Genomic DNA, 19,119 nt, shown 5'->3' with positions numbered 1-19,119 from the left:
ATATATAATTTCTTTTCTAATAGTCACAAGATATATACATATATATATCTATAATTATACATACAATTTAACATGTATATGTATATATAGATATATTATATTATTAGCTAAATCGATTTTTTGTGGCGTATAATTAGATCTGTAATAAGAATTAGCATGTTATACATCAATTATTCAAGCATTCCCTTTAATCTATTAATTTATTTGATTCTATAAGTTTCTATTCCAATGATTTAATCCGATTAGAATCAAGAACTAAATGTCACTGTAATAGAAATGAATAATTTATTCATGTCGCAGGTGGAAGGTAACGTCTTTGCGGTTTATAATATGGGCACCAACGATCATCCGATTGGCGAGGTTGGCGTGAAAGTTAACGACAACCAATATCACGTGGTTAGATTTAGCAGAACTGGGCCGAACAGCACATTACAAGTCGATGACTACAATTTGCAATCTAATCACCCGTCGGGTAAGTAATTTTTGCATAATATATACCGTGGGAACAATATTACGACACGCGTGATAAGCTATCATCACCGATCGATCGTTTCGTCAAACTTATGTTTGACGTGCGATGAAAGATTATCTGCAAAGTGTCGTTAAATATCAAGTACAGCTTTAAATATTAATAAATATTAATAAGTTAGCACCACACATGAAAAAAAGAAAAAACTTCACAAACTTTCTCGATACATAAAAGAAAGAATAAAGTAAGAAAAGCGCGATGGATGATCTCCGCGATTATTACGCGATACGTTTGTTAATTATATTATTATAGAAATTACAATAAATCACGTGAATAAGCGTGAATAACATTCAGAGCGCAAGAACTGCGTCAAAGATATCGCGCATACGTGCATTAAATGCAAGACGATCCAAACAGCACGAGAACTGCCGCGAAACTGAAGACGAAAAGGTCCCATGTGCTCTTTTATGAGCATCGTGGTGTCGGCCATTGACCCATTCCAACCATGGGAAACGGCCTTGATCGGTCGTTCACGAGGCCCGGCCATTGTCTCGTCCTTTTCACGAACGCGAAGGCCGTTTGCCGCTCCCACGGAAAGGCGTCTTGCTCGGGTTTGGGAATGATTTATCGATTGACTGAGAATTATCAGGCGATTATCCGGAAACGCTCCTCCCTCCACAATTGCACTCGAATGCATTGTTGAGTCTGAAATTTATGAAGGTTTATATCTAGCTCTCTCCTTGGTAGCTAGATGTAGACACCTAGCTTCATAATATTTTTCGTTGATACGAGTAAAAGATTTAGATATATTTAACTTTAACACATATTTAATCCACTAATTTTTGTTCAATATTGATATATATATATTGATTAAATTATTGAAATAAATTAACTATTTATCTCTACATATATATACTACAAGAGCTAATATTGTTAACATTCCATAAATCGAGATATTGATTGAAGGATTATTCTTAGGAACATTCATCTATTTTAGTAATTCCATTGTTAATATGATAAATACGGGTCTTCTATAATTAATGGATCAATTGGCTGAATATAAGCATGTAAGTGCAGCTAATAAGCGAATTTTAAGAAATATTTTCATGAATATCATGCGGAAAATATATGGATACCAAATCAAAGTCACAAATTTTACAATCTTTTCTTTCTAAAATATATATATATATATAATAATCCGTTTTATTATATCTGCATAAAAGATATTTTCTCACATGAAAGTTTCTTTCATATAAAATTGTCAGATTAAATTTTAGCTTGAAAAATCTGTTTCTTTTTTTTTTAATGCTTGATTTTCTGACTCAAAATAATTATTTATATATTTTTTTTATCTGAGTTTATGAAAATCCTGTGATCCTTATCACATTTCTGTCACAATATTATCTCACACTTTTACAACTGTTATAATTACAAATGTGATATTTTTAATACTTTTAATTATCTGTCTTAATGCGCGCGTAAGATGGCATGCTTTTCGTTCCGTTGACAAGATGAAATCCTGATGCTTAACCAAGTGATCGAAGTTTTATCGAACACAAGCTAAGTTTATTTACTCTTGCAGGCTTTGAAATTTCCATCCATGATATGTTGTCCTGATAACTTGACCTTTAAAAAACGCTTTCGCTTTTCTAACAAGAAGCCTGAGCTCATATCAATCCTATTTTCTAATACCTGCGCGGCCGTTATCCTTTGAAAGAAATAAAGTAAATTAGTCAAATAGATCGATTAACTCTCTCACTAGTACCTTTATATTAAATTGCCTACATTAAAAAGTTGGTCTATATTATTTTAATTGAAATATATATATATATTTTGCGTGACTATATTGAATAAAAAAAATAATCAAGTAATATGATTATGTAATACGTATATTTATTATATAATATATATACATCGCAGTTGGAACCTATAAACATTTTGTTTTTTGTTTTTTGCGCATGTTCTGCGCCTGAAACGTTGGAATATTAATTGCATTTTACTCTGTCAAAAATTTAAATAAACGCCGGCGAGCAAATTAATTAATTACTTTAAAGAGATATGTACAAACAGAAAAGAATTTCTACAGCAAACGGTACGTATTTAATTAGCAAACGGCAAAATGAGATTTCTATTTTCCGTTTGCAATTAATTTTATAATGTCGCCCATATATCATGTTTACTAGGAATTGCATTTGTTCGTGCTGCGGCCGCGCGCGTTAATATAATTAAGTGCCTCACTTAGTTATATTACTCAAATTGTTTACACATATATAATAAACTGTCGGTTTACTTAATATAATTCAATACCCGCCTATCTACGTAAGCTTGCAGATTATTACGGTTTGTTGCACTATTCAGCATTTTTTTCACCAAATATTCTTCTAACATTTTAATCAATTAATATCAATAATATCAGTTTTACGCGTTGTTTTGTGAAATTACATTATCTTATTTATCATACGGAACAAAGGCTTAGAACGATATTTTATGAGTATCTGTATATCAAATTAACTTGCGCAGCTCCATTGACTGTCATATTTTTTCATTCAACCGTGCCAGACAACTAGATTTACTTCGCCGTGTAATCAGATGGTTCACATATCTGTTCGCGTATTCCCGCAGATATTAATTACGCTGCAGCATTGCGCGTAATAGACTGCGTTGCACTCGTTTTCCTGACCCAGGGAAATTTATCGTCGACTAATGCACGATGCATTTTCATAAGTGTACGAGCTTTTCGGTCCCGGGAGCATCGTTTGCGCAGTGCGAAACTCTCGCAAATACGCACTTGTGTTTAATATTTAACGAATATTCACCAAATCTCTCCTGTCTTTAACTAGATAGTAAAATTTATTAATGTCAAATGAATAATTTTCACATGACTAATAATTTCACACATCTAGGAAAATACATGAGATATAATTTATTTTTATATTCTTGTCACTCTCTCTCCTAATAGTATTACGTTTTATTGCCTGAATTATACTACTTGTTTGAATAGTTTATTTGTTTTTCTGTACGTTGAAGATAACAGAGTCATAATGCAAATGTATAGAACAGATATTGAATTTAGAAATATAGATATAAGATTTCTTGATCCTTAAGTGCAAAGAAAACCTTATAATTACAAATTTTTTAAAATAAATGATTCAAATTAAAGAGTTAAATTATTATACACGCCTTTCAATATAGAGTGTAGAATATATTTCTAAATAAGCAAATGTTTAAAAGTTACTGAGAATCTCTAAGGAAATCGTGTGTCACCTCTTTGTGTGGAATTTTCGTCGGTTAGGCGTCATGGGAAACCTTTGACCTCATGGAATATATGCCTTTGTTACATTAACCCTTTGAGTCTATCCCCGCATCTGAATTGCCTGCTTAGCAGTGTCGCACAAGCGAAACCTATCTCCTGACCAACCTTACTGTCGTGATAGCTTCCTAAGTCATTTGAAACCCTTTAGAATTTGGTAGTTCTTTCTTGCTTTTCTAATAAAAGTTAATGACGCGAAGATTTGATTCAAACGTTTTGCAAAATGTCCTGAACAGTATTAATTAATTCCAATTGATAATTGTTGCCAACTAGTTACTTTATAACTGATTTAAACGGCCGATATATTTTTGTTTAATTACTAGAGTAGAGATATTTACGACGATAAATAATATTTTAGATAATTACAATGCGAGAACTGAATGCTGGCTCGGGAAGGAAACATATTTCAGTAATGTCCTCATTTTTTTATTTTTAAATTTATTATTGCAATGTTTATTCAGTTTATTTATATGGAGCCATAGCTTTTCGCGTGCATTTATGCAAATAGATAAAATTGTTACTAATAGAGTAATGGTACCGAGAAAAAAAAATTGTGAATTTGTAACATTTATAGTTAATAATTAGGGGTAGATTATTTCACGCATGGTTTCAGATATCTGCGCACAATTCGATATGTCTATCTATCTGATAAACATAAATGTAAACAATAATTGTACTAAATAACGCATTTATAAAATGCATTTACCCCAAAAATTTACCGCGAAGCTTTCTATACATATTGCGTATGCATTAGATGTCCTTAGTCCGACGACTTTCATCCTGCTGCTTTCATTCAGAAATTCGCGCGAGCTTAGGAAGTTCGATCCTTTCTGGAGCACGCACGGTACCGCGATTCTCCCTCCACCCCATGTGACTCGCATATCATGCGGCTTGCAACGAAAGCGAGAAGAGAATCCTCTTCGCGCTTTCTACTACTCTGCTTCATGTGTGGAAGGTCGCTTGTCCTCAAGCCACGTATTCTCTCTTACGCGCGTATCGTCTTCTCAATTGTCATACAGGCGAAGATATACGTGCATTCCAAAAAAAAGAACAGAAATCTTTTAAGATATAGGTAATAAAACATGATCATAGGCATCAGACGACGAAATTGTTTCTCAAGAATACAACAAAGAATAATTATGTTAGATTGATGAAAAATGAAAAGCGCTCGAAGCATAATACAGTATTATAAAACACGTTCGGGCAATGGAGAATATACTTTAAAGTTTAAAGCATCAGCTGCGTGACAGATAAGTTTTCACTTCAAATAATATTCTTCTCTTGTTTCTGAAAACAAGATATTTCTGTTAGAGATAAAATTGTTTATCTCTCCACCTTCAACAAATTGTTATTCTTCAAAACGAAAGAGGATTCCGGAATATCACAAGAATCAATTTGGGTTCTATTATTCGCGTTTTAAGAATAAAAAAGAAAATACAGAATAATCGACCGTTTTCAAACTGAACGATCGACACGTTGAGAACGGAATATACATTGCTCGTTAAAGACATGGTCGGCAATAATAGGTCGACTACCTCAACTGAATCAGCCTTTTCAGACTAATTGAAATCAACCCCTTCAGAAGAAAGCTCGGGCGGAACCTTCTTACGTCGCATGCATCTCTGATGGAAAAGGTCACGTGGTAGGCCTTTTTTCTCATTACATTTCTCGCTCTAGTGCCCGCATGTTCAACCCCTGTGCCACTTCTTACCCTCCATGCTATCCTCGTCGTAAAATAGTTCGAACGACACGTGGTACTTGAATATTCGAATTCTGCGATTAATATTTACTTTTGCGACTGCATAAATAGATAATTTTAGATATGATATTCAAATATATGGCTGGACGTATTAAGGATATTCTTTTACCCCATTGTAGTACAAGTATGCGTTATGAGTTGATTTGTTATTTTAAAATTAACTTATTCATATTGTTATAAGATTATATATATATATATATATATATATATATATATATATATATGACATATTAATAGACGAAACAAGTAAAGGTTTATCGATTACGAAGGTGAGCGAGGGTTGGAAATAAAACCCTCGACATCCTGCGAGGATATCCCGTATATCCTCCTTGATCATCCTATCTTCCTGATATCTAAGTAGATCAACTCGCCTAGAAGGATCAACCCTTTCACTTCTATGGAACCCCGAACCTTCTGTAAAGCATGTTATTACTAAAAAACAACCTACCGACTTTACTACTCGTAAATTCGACGAAATTAGACAATTTTCATAAAATTCACGCAACACATCGGCCTTCTTTCAAACAATTTTTACATAATAGCGACATATAATAATTCTTTTGATAAAAAAAATATAAAATAAAAATAAGGTAAAAATAAGTGTATTATATAATATTCCGCATAATCGAAATGAATCCAACGTTTCTATTCCTAAAGCGTGTTTTGTTATCGTGACAATAACGCGGTTTGCGATGATTTTTCAAGTATAAAATTATTTGATAGCCACGCTTAGGACTCGAAGACGCTTCTTCGAATTCCATACTATCCTGGTCTCTAATTAAGGAACTCTATTCATGGTGCACCCTGGGGGTAATGTAATCCGCGTCCCTACGGGAACGCCTATGCATTCTAATGTAGGAATAATAGCCTCTTCTGCCCGTTATTTCGCGTCGTTTTAACCCACCCATATGTACCATTGATGCTAAGTGAAAGTTCAACGCCATAAATGGAAGACTTCACCCAAGTACATCTACTTACGAATTTATTGTAGCTAATTACAGCTGTAAAAATGTGATGAAAAAAAATTTATTTTTTTTTTTTTTAATTTTATTAATTTTTATGTTCAAATCATTGTACCTCATTTTCCATTATCTTATGCTGTTATTGTTTGTTGAACTTATTAATAGCTGATTATAGCTACAAGGTATCTATAACAAAACATTTTATTAAAATGATATTAAATTTATATTGCTTATTACATTTAAACAATGGTTTTTAACAGAATTATAGGTTATAAACAATTGTTTTATTTTCAATAATTAATCTCGAAGAATGACATACAAGACTCTTCTTCAATCATGGAAATGTCGGTCAGTCATAGAAGTCCGAGGTATTAAATTTGTGTGCGACATTTTCCGTCGTATTCTTATTTTTATTTATACAAATGCGAGCTTCCGTTTTTCTTAATCGTCTCATCAAGCGCGTCTTAAAGTTTCTTCCTGCGTTGCCCTGGTGTCCTAATACCCGATCGACGGAATTTGACCGTGGGCGAGAATCGTTCTCACGCTCGAGGCAGGATCTCGGCGTCCTCGACGAAGACGTCCTCCGATATAGTCGTGGGGTCGTGAGAGGGTTCGAACCTTGGATCCTCCTTCGCGATCTTCCCTCCGCGCGCGGTATATAGACGAGGACCTTTGAACCCATAGAATTTCATGTCGATAATTCCCAGCACGGTGAGGGTGGCTCGATGTCGCGCCGAAATAATCTACACCGTGAAACAGACATAAAGCGATAGGATACTTTGAAATTTTTCTCTTCGATAGACTGTCGCCTTGAGGATGGGAGATGGGAAAGTCTCTTCGACCCTTCCGATTTATTTCCACGAGGGATCCTTGAGGCTCTTTCATGTTGCAAAAATATCCTGAAAAGAGAGAGAATTAGTATATAAATAAATAACATGTAATTGCATTGTTTCTAATAACGTAATAAGATTGTTCAACAAAAAGAAAATGCACAAGAACGACAATCGTTTCTCCGCAGTTTTTTAGTTGCTAAATATGATCCCGTTTACAAAACTGCTCTATCACGTTACAATTTTGAGAAATTGAATGGTCGAATTTTTACTTTTGATATCCGCCATATTAGCTCCGTCACTTTGAATTTACCATCTTTAACATCAGATTAATATTTAGCGACCTGAAAAATCCTTAAGTTTGAATTAAAAAATATTTTATAGATCCTTAATGATCTGTGTAAGTCGCAACTTTGACGCAACAGATTCTATGTTAATCATTAATATCTTTTTAACTATAATCGACACAAAAAATTCCTTTTAAGGGCTAAAAGTCCTAACAACATACTTTTGATTGCAATAAAACTTTTGCAATACGTTACAAAATTGCCCTTTTTTGCAACTTTAACCGCAAATTTCTGAAAATTGTGACAGAACAATTTTATAAATAGGATCGTATTGGGCGTTCGAAAACCTGTAGGAAACTATTATTCTCGTTCTTGTGCGCAAAAAAAGTAGTCTCATAAACAATGTAATTAATCTAATTATTATAACGGCTAAAATGCAATAACATGTAAAATGCAATTATCTTACCAGTACAAAGCGAATAAGGTCGGAATTTTTTATGCATCTGTGGGTTATTTACTAAAACAATATCTCTAGAATATGATATCTCTTCGATCGTTGATTGTTGGAATATTAGGGAAAAAATATGTTTATCTAACAGAGGTGACTTATATATAGCACAAAGTTTTCAGAGCTAAAACAAGTTGGATTAATAAACAGTTTCTCGTATCATTATGTCATTATCACATATTGGATGGAATTCTTTAAAACAAAAAGATTGCAAAATCTTGTCCATAAAGTTCTTTTTAAGCGTATATACCTGTATGACTTTCATGATGTCCACCCTCACTCGTGCTGCGTTGAAAAATCCAAGGTATCAAAGTTCTCGGAAGATACTGTGGATCTCTTTCTCTTTCTCTTTTTTTTTCGCGGAAAGGCAAAGCCTCATCCGTTAGGCTCGTGGGAATCGAAGGACGAGTCGCAACGGGCGTGAGAAAGCAGCTTCGAAGAGAGATCGAATCTTCTCAGGGTTACTAGGGAATCATTCGATGCCAAGAAGCTTCTTCAGGACGCAGGCACCCGTAAGGCCGTTATTAAGTAATCCCTATTAATTACGCTTCCGTAATTAGTCAGCGCGTGAAGATGAAGAACGTTGTTTACTTATTTTTAATTTATTCAGCTAAAATTGCTAATGTGTGTGTGTGTGTGTAATGACATGTTTTCACTCGGGATGAGATTTCATTCGGGATTGTTACACAACATAAAATGCAAAACTTGACGCGCTTTGATTAATTCTATACATCTCTCTCTCTCTCTCTCTCTCTCTCTCTCTCTCTCTCTCTCTCTCTCTCTCTCTCTCTCTCTCTCTCTCTCTCTCTCTCTCTCTCTCTCTCTCTAGATTTATCTTTTAATTTCTCAGTTGGTATTAAAAGTATCTGAACTATAAAATGCCAATCACTTATACGAGTAACTTTAAGAGTAAAAGATGAAGGTTGCAAACGTCTCGAAGAGTTTTGTGACTGCTGAAAGTTTGATAATTCTGATAAGGAAAAGAGGTTTGAAATATCGATTTTCATGTATGTCCTCTTTTATAAATTTTTTTAGAAGATTACTGATATAGGTATGCTAGAAAGATATCAAACTAATTTTTTTAAGCAAATTTCTTAGCGCCATATGACTACTGTTGTTCCTAATTTTTCTAAATTGATAGTTACATTCCTTATTTTCATTTTTTTAGGAAGCTTTTGTTACTAAAATTATTAACTAATTAATGTAATGATTTTATTTTTGAACATTATATACTGAAAAAGTTTTGAAGGAAGATGATTTAATTACGGAAATTTTTCAATTTGCGACAAAATTTTGTTCTGTTTTCTATATAGTTTTTTAAATTTTGTTTTTAATAATTTTATACTTTTATGTTAGAATAACTAGAAGAATATATTTATGCAAGGAATGCACAGCTTTATTTTAAGGAAGCGCAATTGCACTTTGTAAATTCGGAAAAGGTCGGTTTATAAAAAGATATAGCATTAAGTCATGCAAAGTTTTCCATGATGAATTTTAATGAAATTAATTTACACGATAAGTTTCGCCGAGGTTGTGTTTATGTGACATTGTTTCGCATACAGTTGCACACGAAGATCCTTTCCAAGTACTTCCATGGTATTCTGTTTTCCCAATAAGAATGACACGCTCGACTGATCTTTCTTGAAGAAGCGTCCATTAATTAATAGCTTCTTGTCGAAACCTCTTTAACAAATCAAACTTACTTTCTGCGCATTGTTCTGTATGATACTGACTCTCAATTGTTACCAGTGAGAGAATGTAATTAAATTAGTGTCATATTCATCAACACATTTTCTGAATGTAAAGTAATATCGTAATTGTATTGATTCTGAACTTCAATCCATTCGCAACGTTGCGAATCTCGTTACGTTACAAACCGACATTTCCAATATACGTAGAAATCACTTCAACAGTTACAAAATTTTTTTATACTGTTAATAAAAACAATATAATTTATTATATCGCAACGTATATATCTAACGGTCATTATTATATATCAATAATGAGAGATTAAATCGATATTTAATTAATCGTTTATTAAAAAGAAACTTGAGATGTGAGTCATAAATCATCACAAAAACTCGAGAAATAACATTAAGAAATAATAAATAGTCAGTTGTGAATTACAATTGAGCAGTCACATGTTCATGAGTCACTGTCATTCAGAATTTATCTTAATTGCATTTATCTTAATCGGAATGCGTGCTGCTATATCGTTCGTGAATCATTTAATTCAATCAAAGATAATTCTATTGATGAAGATAATGCTTTCCTATCTCCTTCTACATATAGTCTCTTTTTTTTAACGTTTTAAATTATAATATATATACATATATATATATATAAGTAATGTTTAAAATAAAAGAAAACCAAATGTTTTATTCTAGTTTTCCATTTTAAATTTCCACGTTGCAATATTCTAACACATTTTAAATTCTAATCTCTATGTAATGTCGTCGAAGGGACTCTAACCTGTCTTGCGTTACGTTTGTAAATGAGAATGTTCGGTACCGGCTATGGTCAGAATCCTAACCGAGGGATACCGACAAAAATTTACCTTTTCTATAATGTGTGTGTGTGTGTGAATCGTGTCTCTCTCTCTTTCTCTCTCTTCTCTCTTAGTATGACGTTCTTAACGTTTCCTGACCTCCTGGTATTGGGTGTTCGATTAATTCGTGTTTACAACGTTCTTCACACCTCGATTCAGCCCTTAACATGTCATTAACGATGTCATTATCAATGCGTTTTAATATCAGATGCAACTGAACAAGACGTAATCAATGCGGCATTTCGTATCTGTGCTACGCCTATATACTGCCGCGTGCGTGGATGGATTTTAGGTGACGTTGCTTTCTCGATGACATGCATACCTGGTAGGAGGAGGGTATAAAATTTCCGTTAGCGCACTTTTTCGATATAACACAGCGTTACATAAGATGTATCCTCGAATAAGATGAATATCGTGATTGCAGGATTACAAATCAAAATTATATAGGAATTTAATTCGAATTTTCTACTGATTAGATATTCATCGGAAGCAATTAAATTTGATATTGGCAGATAAGGATTATGAATAGGATTTAATATATTTAATCGCTTCTTTTTACTTGCAAATATAATAGCAGCAAACACTGCGAATTTTACATACAGTTTTATACGAGCCGAAAGTGCGCACGTAGTTCAAAAAAACTACGCGAAGAAATAAAAGATAAAGGCGAGAAAAAACAAAATATATACGAAAAAATGTATATATAATATATAATATATGTATGGCTCGATATGTATCATTAATACTTTGCGGCGTGCAAGTGAATGAGATACACTATGAGAGAGATCCTGCATGCGGACGCGCCTCTTCTAGCATAGCAATTCGTGACCTTTTTCTTCAAGCATTTAGGGCCTGGTCAAGATCGAATTTCGCCAAGAACCACTTCGACGTTTCTGCTAGCCTAATAGAAAATCTTGTACTAATTTATATTTACAATGGTTTTCACGCCTATCAATGAATTACGGCGGTATAATGAGTCGGTAGCCGTTACGCGATCTTTCTTCGGAGCAATATATTAGCTGACCACAAATTGGATATTGTCATTAAGTGTTCTTGCCCATCCTGCGGGAGATTTTTTAACTTTCTGTCATTTCTAGTCCCCTGCTCACTGGAATACACGAGATATTCGTTGAAAAATATTGGAGAACGTTTCCTTCAATTCCATACAATTCTTTATTATGATAAAGTATTGAGAATTTAATACTAAAATCACGTGTTTCAGTGAAATGTCAAATATTCGTTAAAATATATTCCACGTAAAATTAGTATAAAATTATACTGTTTTTAAATATAAACCAATACTAATATTGTTGATATTGATATTCTTATTAGACGAACAAACTACATCTACATTAATTTAAATTGTCACTGGCACTTGGAAATTTACTTTTAAATATCTTCTGTTAGCCTGACACCATTGTTGACATATGTCATTTCAATGAATAGGGTCATTCAGGCAAGTGTCTTCTTCTTACGATATTCTTAGGGCCCGCACAGACCTAAGCCCACAAAAAGGCCATGAAGAAGCATTGATTTATGTTGCCCTATTCCAAAAGGGGATCAACCGCCTCGGGCTTATAATTTTTTTTTCCGAATTCTGCAGCCAATGGTTCTTTAATTAATCTTCTCCATAGTTGTGTGTATACTAAATATTATTAATATTAGATCTCGTTGTCAAAACTTATATAGAATTGTAAAATCATATTTCCTTATGTCAGAAAATCGTGATGTACGATAAATACAATAAATTTATTACGATAAGTACACATCGTGAGAGTCAGTACACAGAAATATACGTGTATAAATATCACAGTCGTAAAAATTAATATATATAATTAAATCACATGTATATGCTTACATATGCAATCGAATGAAATATCAACTTGATCAAGAAATCGCGATTTCACCCGATTTTTAAATGCAAATTTTACATTGCGCGTTCGTCCATTCAATCCCACCTGGATGATTACACGAAAGGGAGTAGTAAAAGGGTCGTAGGGGGGGGTGAGCGATGCAAAAGACATCGAGGATACCCGTAGTGCTTGTTGGGCTCTCATGATGCCCTGGTATCAGAAGCGCCACGCGCCTTCGTGGTTTTCCCACGAGCCCTCTCCAAGTTCTCACGCGGACTCCTTCCCTTCGTCCACGTGTGCCTCGGTACGGCCGCATAAAAAAGGCACGAGCGAAGGAGAGGAAGAAGCGGAGAGGGTCGCGGCGAGAATAGTAAACGATTTCCTCGGTCGATCGAGTCGCACGATCCGATATATTCTTTTTTATAAGCGCCGCCGAAAATGGGACAATGCGAAGTGCAACGAGCATGTCTATTATTTTGCCTTAAAATCGCACAACGCGATTCTCCTATTTTCTTCGAAATAATTAGTTGAATGCATCGAAATCGTGCAAGATTATAAGAAATATGAAAAATATTTGTTTTTTTGGAAAAATATGTAGGTCTATTTTTAATATATAGAAATTATTATTTGCGTTTAACATATAGATTTGAAATTTAAACAGTACAAAAATAAAATGGTAAATTCTTGAACTAATCTCGCTTTTATGGAAGGAAGGGGAATGATAAACTTTAGTTATAAACTTAAAAACAGCATACGCGTGAAACACATTAGTCCAACTCTTTTTTTAAATATTTTTTGGGATATTTTATACGGATAGAAAATGTGCCGAAATTCTATACTCATAAGCCAAGTTGTGTTGTAAGATATGTTATATTGATTTATTATCTACTAATAATTTGGAGAGAACGTGTCATTAATTAGTAATGAAATAAAAAATAATAATTCAGGACTAGGTAAATAAGTATTCAAATATGGTGAGAGGGTGAGAGAGAAACTTTCTAAGAGTGGATGAAGTCCTGGCAGTCCCAAGTCTCGCGTTCTTGCGTTCCTGGAGAGACTCTCCCACGGTGCGATCCCGTGGGAACAATTTAATTGGCTTAAGAAGCCAGCCTCTTGTCCCAAGACACCGCTTTATCCTCCTCCCACCGTGTCGTTCTTCTTTCTCGGTCTCTCCGTCGAGCGCTGGTCATTTTTAAGCCGTTTAACCCCCCGTGTCGAGGATCGTCGACCTCGAATTGAATGCCCCCCTCGTAAAGCTTGACCCTTATCATGATCCATTCCTTTCGGACTTCTAATTGTACGGCTCGGCGAAGTTGATTGTATCGTATACCGAATGACGATTTCCGTTCGCGGAAAGCGACGGGATTACTCTTATTTCGTTGCGCGCGAAGATAAGAAGACACGTGTGGATATGTTACACGTGGGAATTGGACATTTGAGTTTCGAGCCTTGAAATCCGCACGCGGCTTCGATTCGCAAGCTGATAAATAAGAGCACGGTGTGCAAGCTGAACCATCCGCGAAACTCTTTCGCTCGTCTGCAAGCCTACTACCGAACCAGATCGCTTGGCTGGCCTCAGGGACATTCTGTCTCACGTTGCTACGATCAGCCTGTGGGAATGAGCCCGCGTCAGGAATTCGTGAGAAAACTTCAACCGGAAGCGTACGCGTGACACTGCGTCTTTTCAGCGGTCGCGATGTGCCGAGAGTGCAAATACGTTCTCTCGAACTTAATTTTAAATGATCTATAAGTAGTAACAACATTCGGGACGAAATTTTGGAATCTGTAAATGATTCAAAAAGTTTTATAATATAGTGTGAGATTGATCAAAAAACAAATTGAAAATGTAAAATGAATTATTTTATTTTCGAAAGATTTTTGAACGTTTAAAAATTATTTCCTTCATTTTAAGATAATATTGTATTTCAATAATATCGTATTATATATAAATCGATAAATCTATTCCAATAGCCAGAATATGCAAATTTAATTAAATACAATATCTTGCCTAGAAAACTAAACACATACTTTATCAAATCTTAACACTTTACAAACAGCTCGTTTGGCTCGTTTAATTAATTTCTGCCGTTTCGTTGAATGAAATATCGATTTTCTTTTACTTATGCTTTAATAATTGCCATTATGAAATAATGTATATCGCAAAGGATAATTAGGCGTTATTCGTGCTCGAAGAAATAAGGAGGAAATTACTACTTCTAGAGTAGAGATTTTCTCGAGAATAGAGGAAATCTCTCACGCGTGGATGGACTTGTACATTTTTCACGTTACTTTCTCATGTAGGGTCGTCGTCGCGAATAACAAATCACCCTGCACGCGACCTTCGCGGCTAGAAGGTAAAAGAGCCTTCCAAAGGACACGCGATAGGAGTCGCTCCTGTACTTTGCTACGTGCCTGGTGCACGGAGCGACGATTTCAGCCCCAAGTTCAGCATCTTCTCACGCTCGAGTCTCGCCGTTGTGCCTCCGAAATCTCATTATTTTTTGTATCGGTAAGCGATGAGAAACGCTCGTGCGCGCCATGAGAAAGCCGAAGAACGCGATGCCGAAACCACGCTACGAGACTTTTTTTTCTCACGATTTCGGAATCCCGTCACCTCTAGGATCATCCTTTTTCCGAGGGGTAGGGAGGATTTGTTAGAGGATCTGTTAGATCCAACACACTGAGTTTATCTTGCTCTGGCCACACCTACGCTGCAGCATGAAACGACCTAAAAGATATATGACTAGAAACGATCGAGGACATAACAAGAGGTGCATTAAACGAGTTGTCTCCTCCCTTTTCCCTTCTTTCCCCTCCTTTTCCGAAACAAATTGCCTTTTCTCTCTTTTCCCTCGATGATTTAAAACGATTAGAGTAAATCTTTAACAAACATTTATTTTAGTTCACACTTTTGAGTAATATTGGTTTGAAAATTACTAATTTAATAAAATAAGGCGACTAATTAATTTATTACGAATAATTTATTTTAATATTACTTACTGAAAGTGCCGTTACGATTACTATTAAAAATCGATGAAACTTAAAGAAAAATATACTGTATGCGTTATTTCGCGAATATTTTTTTTTAAATTCAATACAGTCTGAGCTGTATTTCTTCTCATAGACACGATATCAATAGTTTCATAAGACTTTGATATTTCAATAGTTTACAATTCATGAAAATATAACGCATTTTAAAAATCTTTATTAAAAAATTGTATCTTCCTCGACGTCCATATACTATAACACGTTACCAACAACAATAGATTCAGCGGTAATATCCGCGCTTCATCGGACAGGTTAGTCGTTCTAAGTTACATGCTTAGAAGAACCAGGCAAGCATAGCGAGATGGTAGTCGACCTAAGCTGCGCTCGTACGCTAGGAACAGCCTTGGAATCTGAAGGTCGTTCTAAACCTACCAGACAGGATTCAGCGACCGGTCGAGCGCGCCGATTCTCGCGGCGCGGGGCGCGGGCGCCTCTTCGCGTATCGCTCTTGTTGGTTGGAGACGGAGACACCAAAGTAGCAAGAAAGGTTTTACACAAGAGAAACTCGAAGAGATTCGCGATTCTTATTTTCTATGAAGAAAAGTTCAAAATAAAGAGATAACAAAAGATGCGCTCGTTTTTTTTTTATTCTCGCAATAAATTTTACATTGAAATTGAGCTGATTGTAAAATACATTTAAACGGAACGTGTTTGTAAATTGTACATTAGCAAGCGCGAAGATTATAAACACATTTGTTATCTAATTTATCATAAACTTTATCTCGACTGCGTGTCTTCCGCGCGAAAGAATTATCGGACAAATACATACTTCAAAACTGCAATAATCTTGGAAAATTCTAAAATCTGTATAATTAACTGCGAATTAGCACCAAGCTGGCTTAACACGCAAATGTATGAAACTCGTTTTCTTGAGCTCATTAATCATCGTCAGCTGGCACGTGAATGAAGATGTGAAGATTAATGGCTCGGCAGTAATTAATTCTGATGCAGTGATAACGCGCGACCGGTCGAAGACGATCGAGTGGAATCTTCCGTCTGATTAATGCCGCCGGGACCTTTACCCACCCAGCCTGACGAGACGTAGGTTGATTTGCGCAAGCTGCGCGATCTGCATTTCCGATCCTTGTCCTCAAATATTTGCCGCTTCTTAAGTGCCCCCTCCGGTAATTACGGAATCGAATGCGATCGAATTGCATTGTCGATTGAAAATGAAGACGCAAACACGTCCCACGATCCGAATCGTGCCTGAGGTTCCCGAGCGTGCACATTTGTCTCGCGCCGCAGCCGGACAAGCGACAAGACCGGCCGGTGTACGAATGAAATGTACGTGCACGTGCGCGGCGCGTTTACACATTCGCTGTTCACGTTCGTATACGAAATGCCTGCTTACCACCGCCTGGGAATCATCGATGTTTCCCATACCCAGCGCTTCGCCGTTCTCACCGTAAAACCGACGGTTCCTAAAGCGCGTCCGTGAGACTCCTCCTTAAATTCGGGCCCATCAATTTCCGCGGGAATTAATTCCAACTTTGACCCCCCCTCCTCACTTCCATGTTAAATATAATGTCCATCGATAAAAGTTTTTCAACACACGTTTATTTTATTTCTTATCAGATTTGTTATTTCGTACGTACTCCCAAGGAACAATGGAAGTTTTTTTTATTGAAACATTCATTAATATTAATAATGATAGAAGCTGTAATTAATTGTATTATGTATAAAATTTTACACGTAAATAAGTCATAGTTAATAAAATTTTATACATTAATTAATAATGCAACATTGTAGTACAAATTAATGATTTTCTGAAATCGTTTGGAAACGAATAAATTGAGAACATTTGAGACATGCGTCTATAAAAATAATGAATTTCCCCGTAGTATAAATGTGCGAGTATAAATATGCCAATATCGAGCATTCTCGTCTCCTGATTCCACTTTAGCCGAATGTGCCACTTGTCTAAAGCATAACGGCCCAAGTGGCCCAACTCACTTTCGGATTCGGCAACTTCCCGCGCATCATACTTCCCTGTCAGTTTACTTATCAATTTAGATTATGTCGCGAAAGAGCTATAATTATCTGAAAACCCACCGTTTTATTTTTGAAATTTAAATACGACAAACTGAAGTTTATAATAAAATTCCAGAACGCTTCAACGGTTTTTTTTTATTTTTTTTTTATTTTTTTATTATGACTTTTTTTTATATAAGCAGTTTTAATTTATGACGTTCTTTGCCAAAAATGTATTTCGTTATTCTCTAAAATCTTACAAAATATTGATCTCACCGAGGAATAAAGGAAATTCATCTAATAGCCGTACCGACTTATTTTATATCGAGGTCGCTAATTTCGCTGTAGGTCACTTATCTCACTGGTTCTCCGACTTCTAAAGATTTGGCTCCGCGCCTCTATTCTATTCCCGGGTGTCAGCGGGACCACACCCGTCGTCTTCATGCTCCCCTAGTAAAGTGATACAGTTTATTGGACTTCTTCAGATCGGAATGCGGCGTCAATGACATCCTTATCTCGATACGATAGAGAGAGTGAGAATGTGGAAAGGGAGGAGGAGGATAACAAGTCCGAGCAGTTAATTCGCGTGTCGTATGTACGCACGACACTTTTCATGTTACTGCTCGTACATGTGGTCCCGCTTCTCATCACACAAAATTGATAACACGTCGGATGTATCAGCTGCATTTTTATGCCACGCTGGTGACTGACTTATCCTTTTGTTGTACAAATTTTTCTGAATATATTTTGCTGAATTTTAGTATATAGGAGTTCTTGAGGTTGTTATATCCCAGTAAAATAACTCGAAATTTGTCGATTTGGAGGAAATAATACAGACTGGGCTGAAACTTTATAAACAAGCTTGTTTTACTATTTAACATATTAAAAGTCCCCATGTGTGTAGACGCTACGTTGCGGGCAGGGGAGTCCAAAAGGTCCAAAAAACCAGTTTTTCGCAAATATCTCGGAAAATATCAACTTTACGGAAATTTATGTAGATATAAAAATTGTAGCTTACAAAATTCCGCACAATTTTGTTTTTTCTTCAAGTCTGTACGACCAAATGGAGCAGAGATAGATTTTTTTTAAACACCGGTAGTTTTGCCTCTAAACTGGTTTTTTGGACCTTTTGGACCTTTTGGACCCCAGAATATAAATATATCGTAAATATAGGTTTAAAGAACACTACGCCACGGTCGCTAGTCGCCACGTGTTTCTGTTGAATGTAGAGGGGATTGGGGACGATGGAAGGGAGACAGACGGTATTGATCGCTCTTGGTAGTTGCTGCGGTCGCCGCTACGCTGCGTGCTTTTCTCGCGTTTAAGTTTCAACATGGAAGTGTATATAAAGGCTGCAAAATCCAAGCATTGCTATCGCTTCTCGGCAACTTTGTTGCTAAGATCAAAGTGTAGTATCTGTTCTTATCAGCTTAATATCTGATACAGTCCTCATAGAGGACTCAGAATATTAAACTGATTTTTGAAACTAGGGGAGGTCTGGAGCTTGCTCCGACCACTCCACAGGTCGACTCGGCTTTGCAGTACTGCTGAGTTTGGCCTAATAATACGAATAA

General features: G+C 35.6%; 1 protein-coding gene and 1 non-coding gene across 9 annotated transcripts in view; both read left to right on the top strand.

The window, feature by feature from the left end:
• The window catches only part of Nrx-1 (neurexin 1), a 258,161-nt gene that overhangs the window by 223,164 nt on the left and 15,878 nt on the right, over positions 1 to 19,119 (top strand). For all 8 annotated transcript variants that reach the window (XM_077425128.1, XM_077425127.1, XM_077425124.1 and 5 more), the window contains one exon: positions 301 to 472. In XM_077425128.1, coding sequence (XP_077281254.1) covers positions 301 to 472 — 172 coding nt within the window. The remainder of the gene's footprint in view (positions 1 to 300; positions 473 to 19,119) is intronic.
• On the top strand, positions 18,919 to 19,112 carry LOC143908238 (U2 spliceosomal RNA). The gene has a single exon (XR_013260080.1). It is a non-coding gene; the product is annotated as a U2 spliceosomal RNA (small nuclear RNA).

The sequence above is a fragment of the Temnothorax americanus genome, unplaced genomic scaffold (genome assembly GCF_048541705.1).
Source record: "Temnothorax americanus isolate GAGA-0224 unplaced genomic scaffold, ASM4854170v1 Scaffold9, whole genome shotgun sequence".
NCBI classification, from domain to species: Eukaryota; Metazoa; Arthropoda; class Insecta; order Hymenoptera; family Formicidae; genus Temnothorax; species Temnothorax americanus.
Note: the sequence above shows the minus strand (reverse complement) of the source record. Positions and strands in the feature narration are given on the sequence as shown.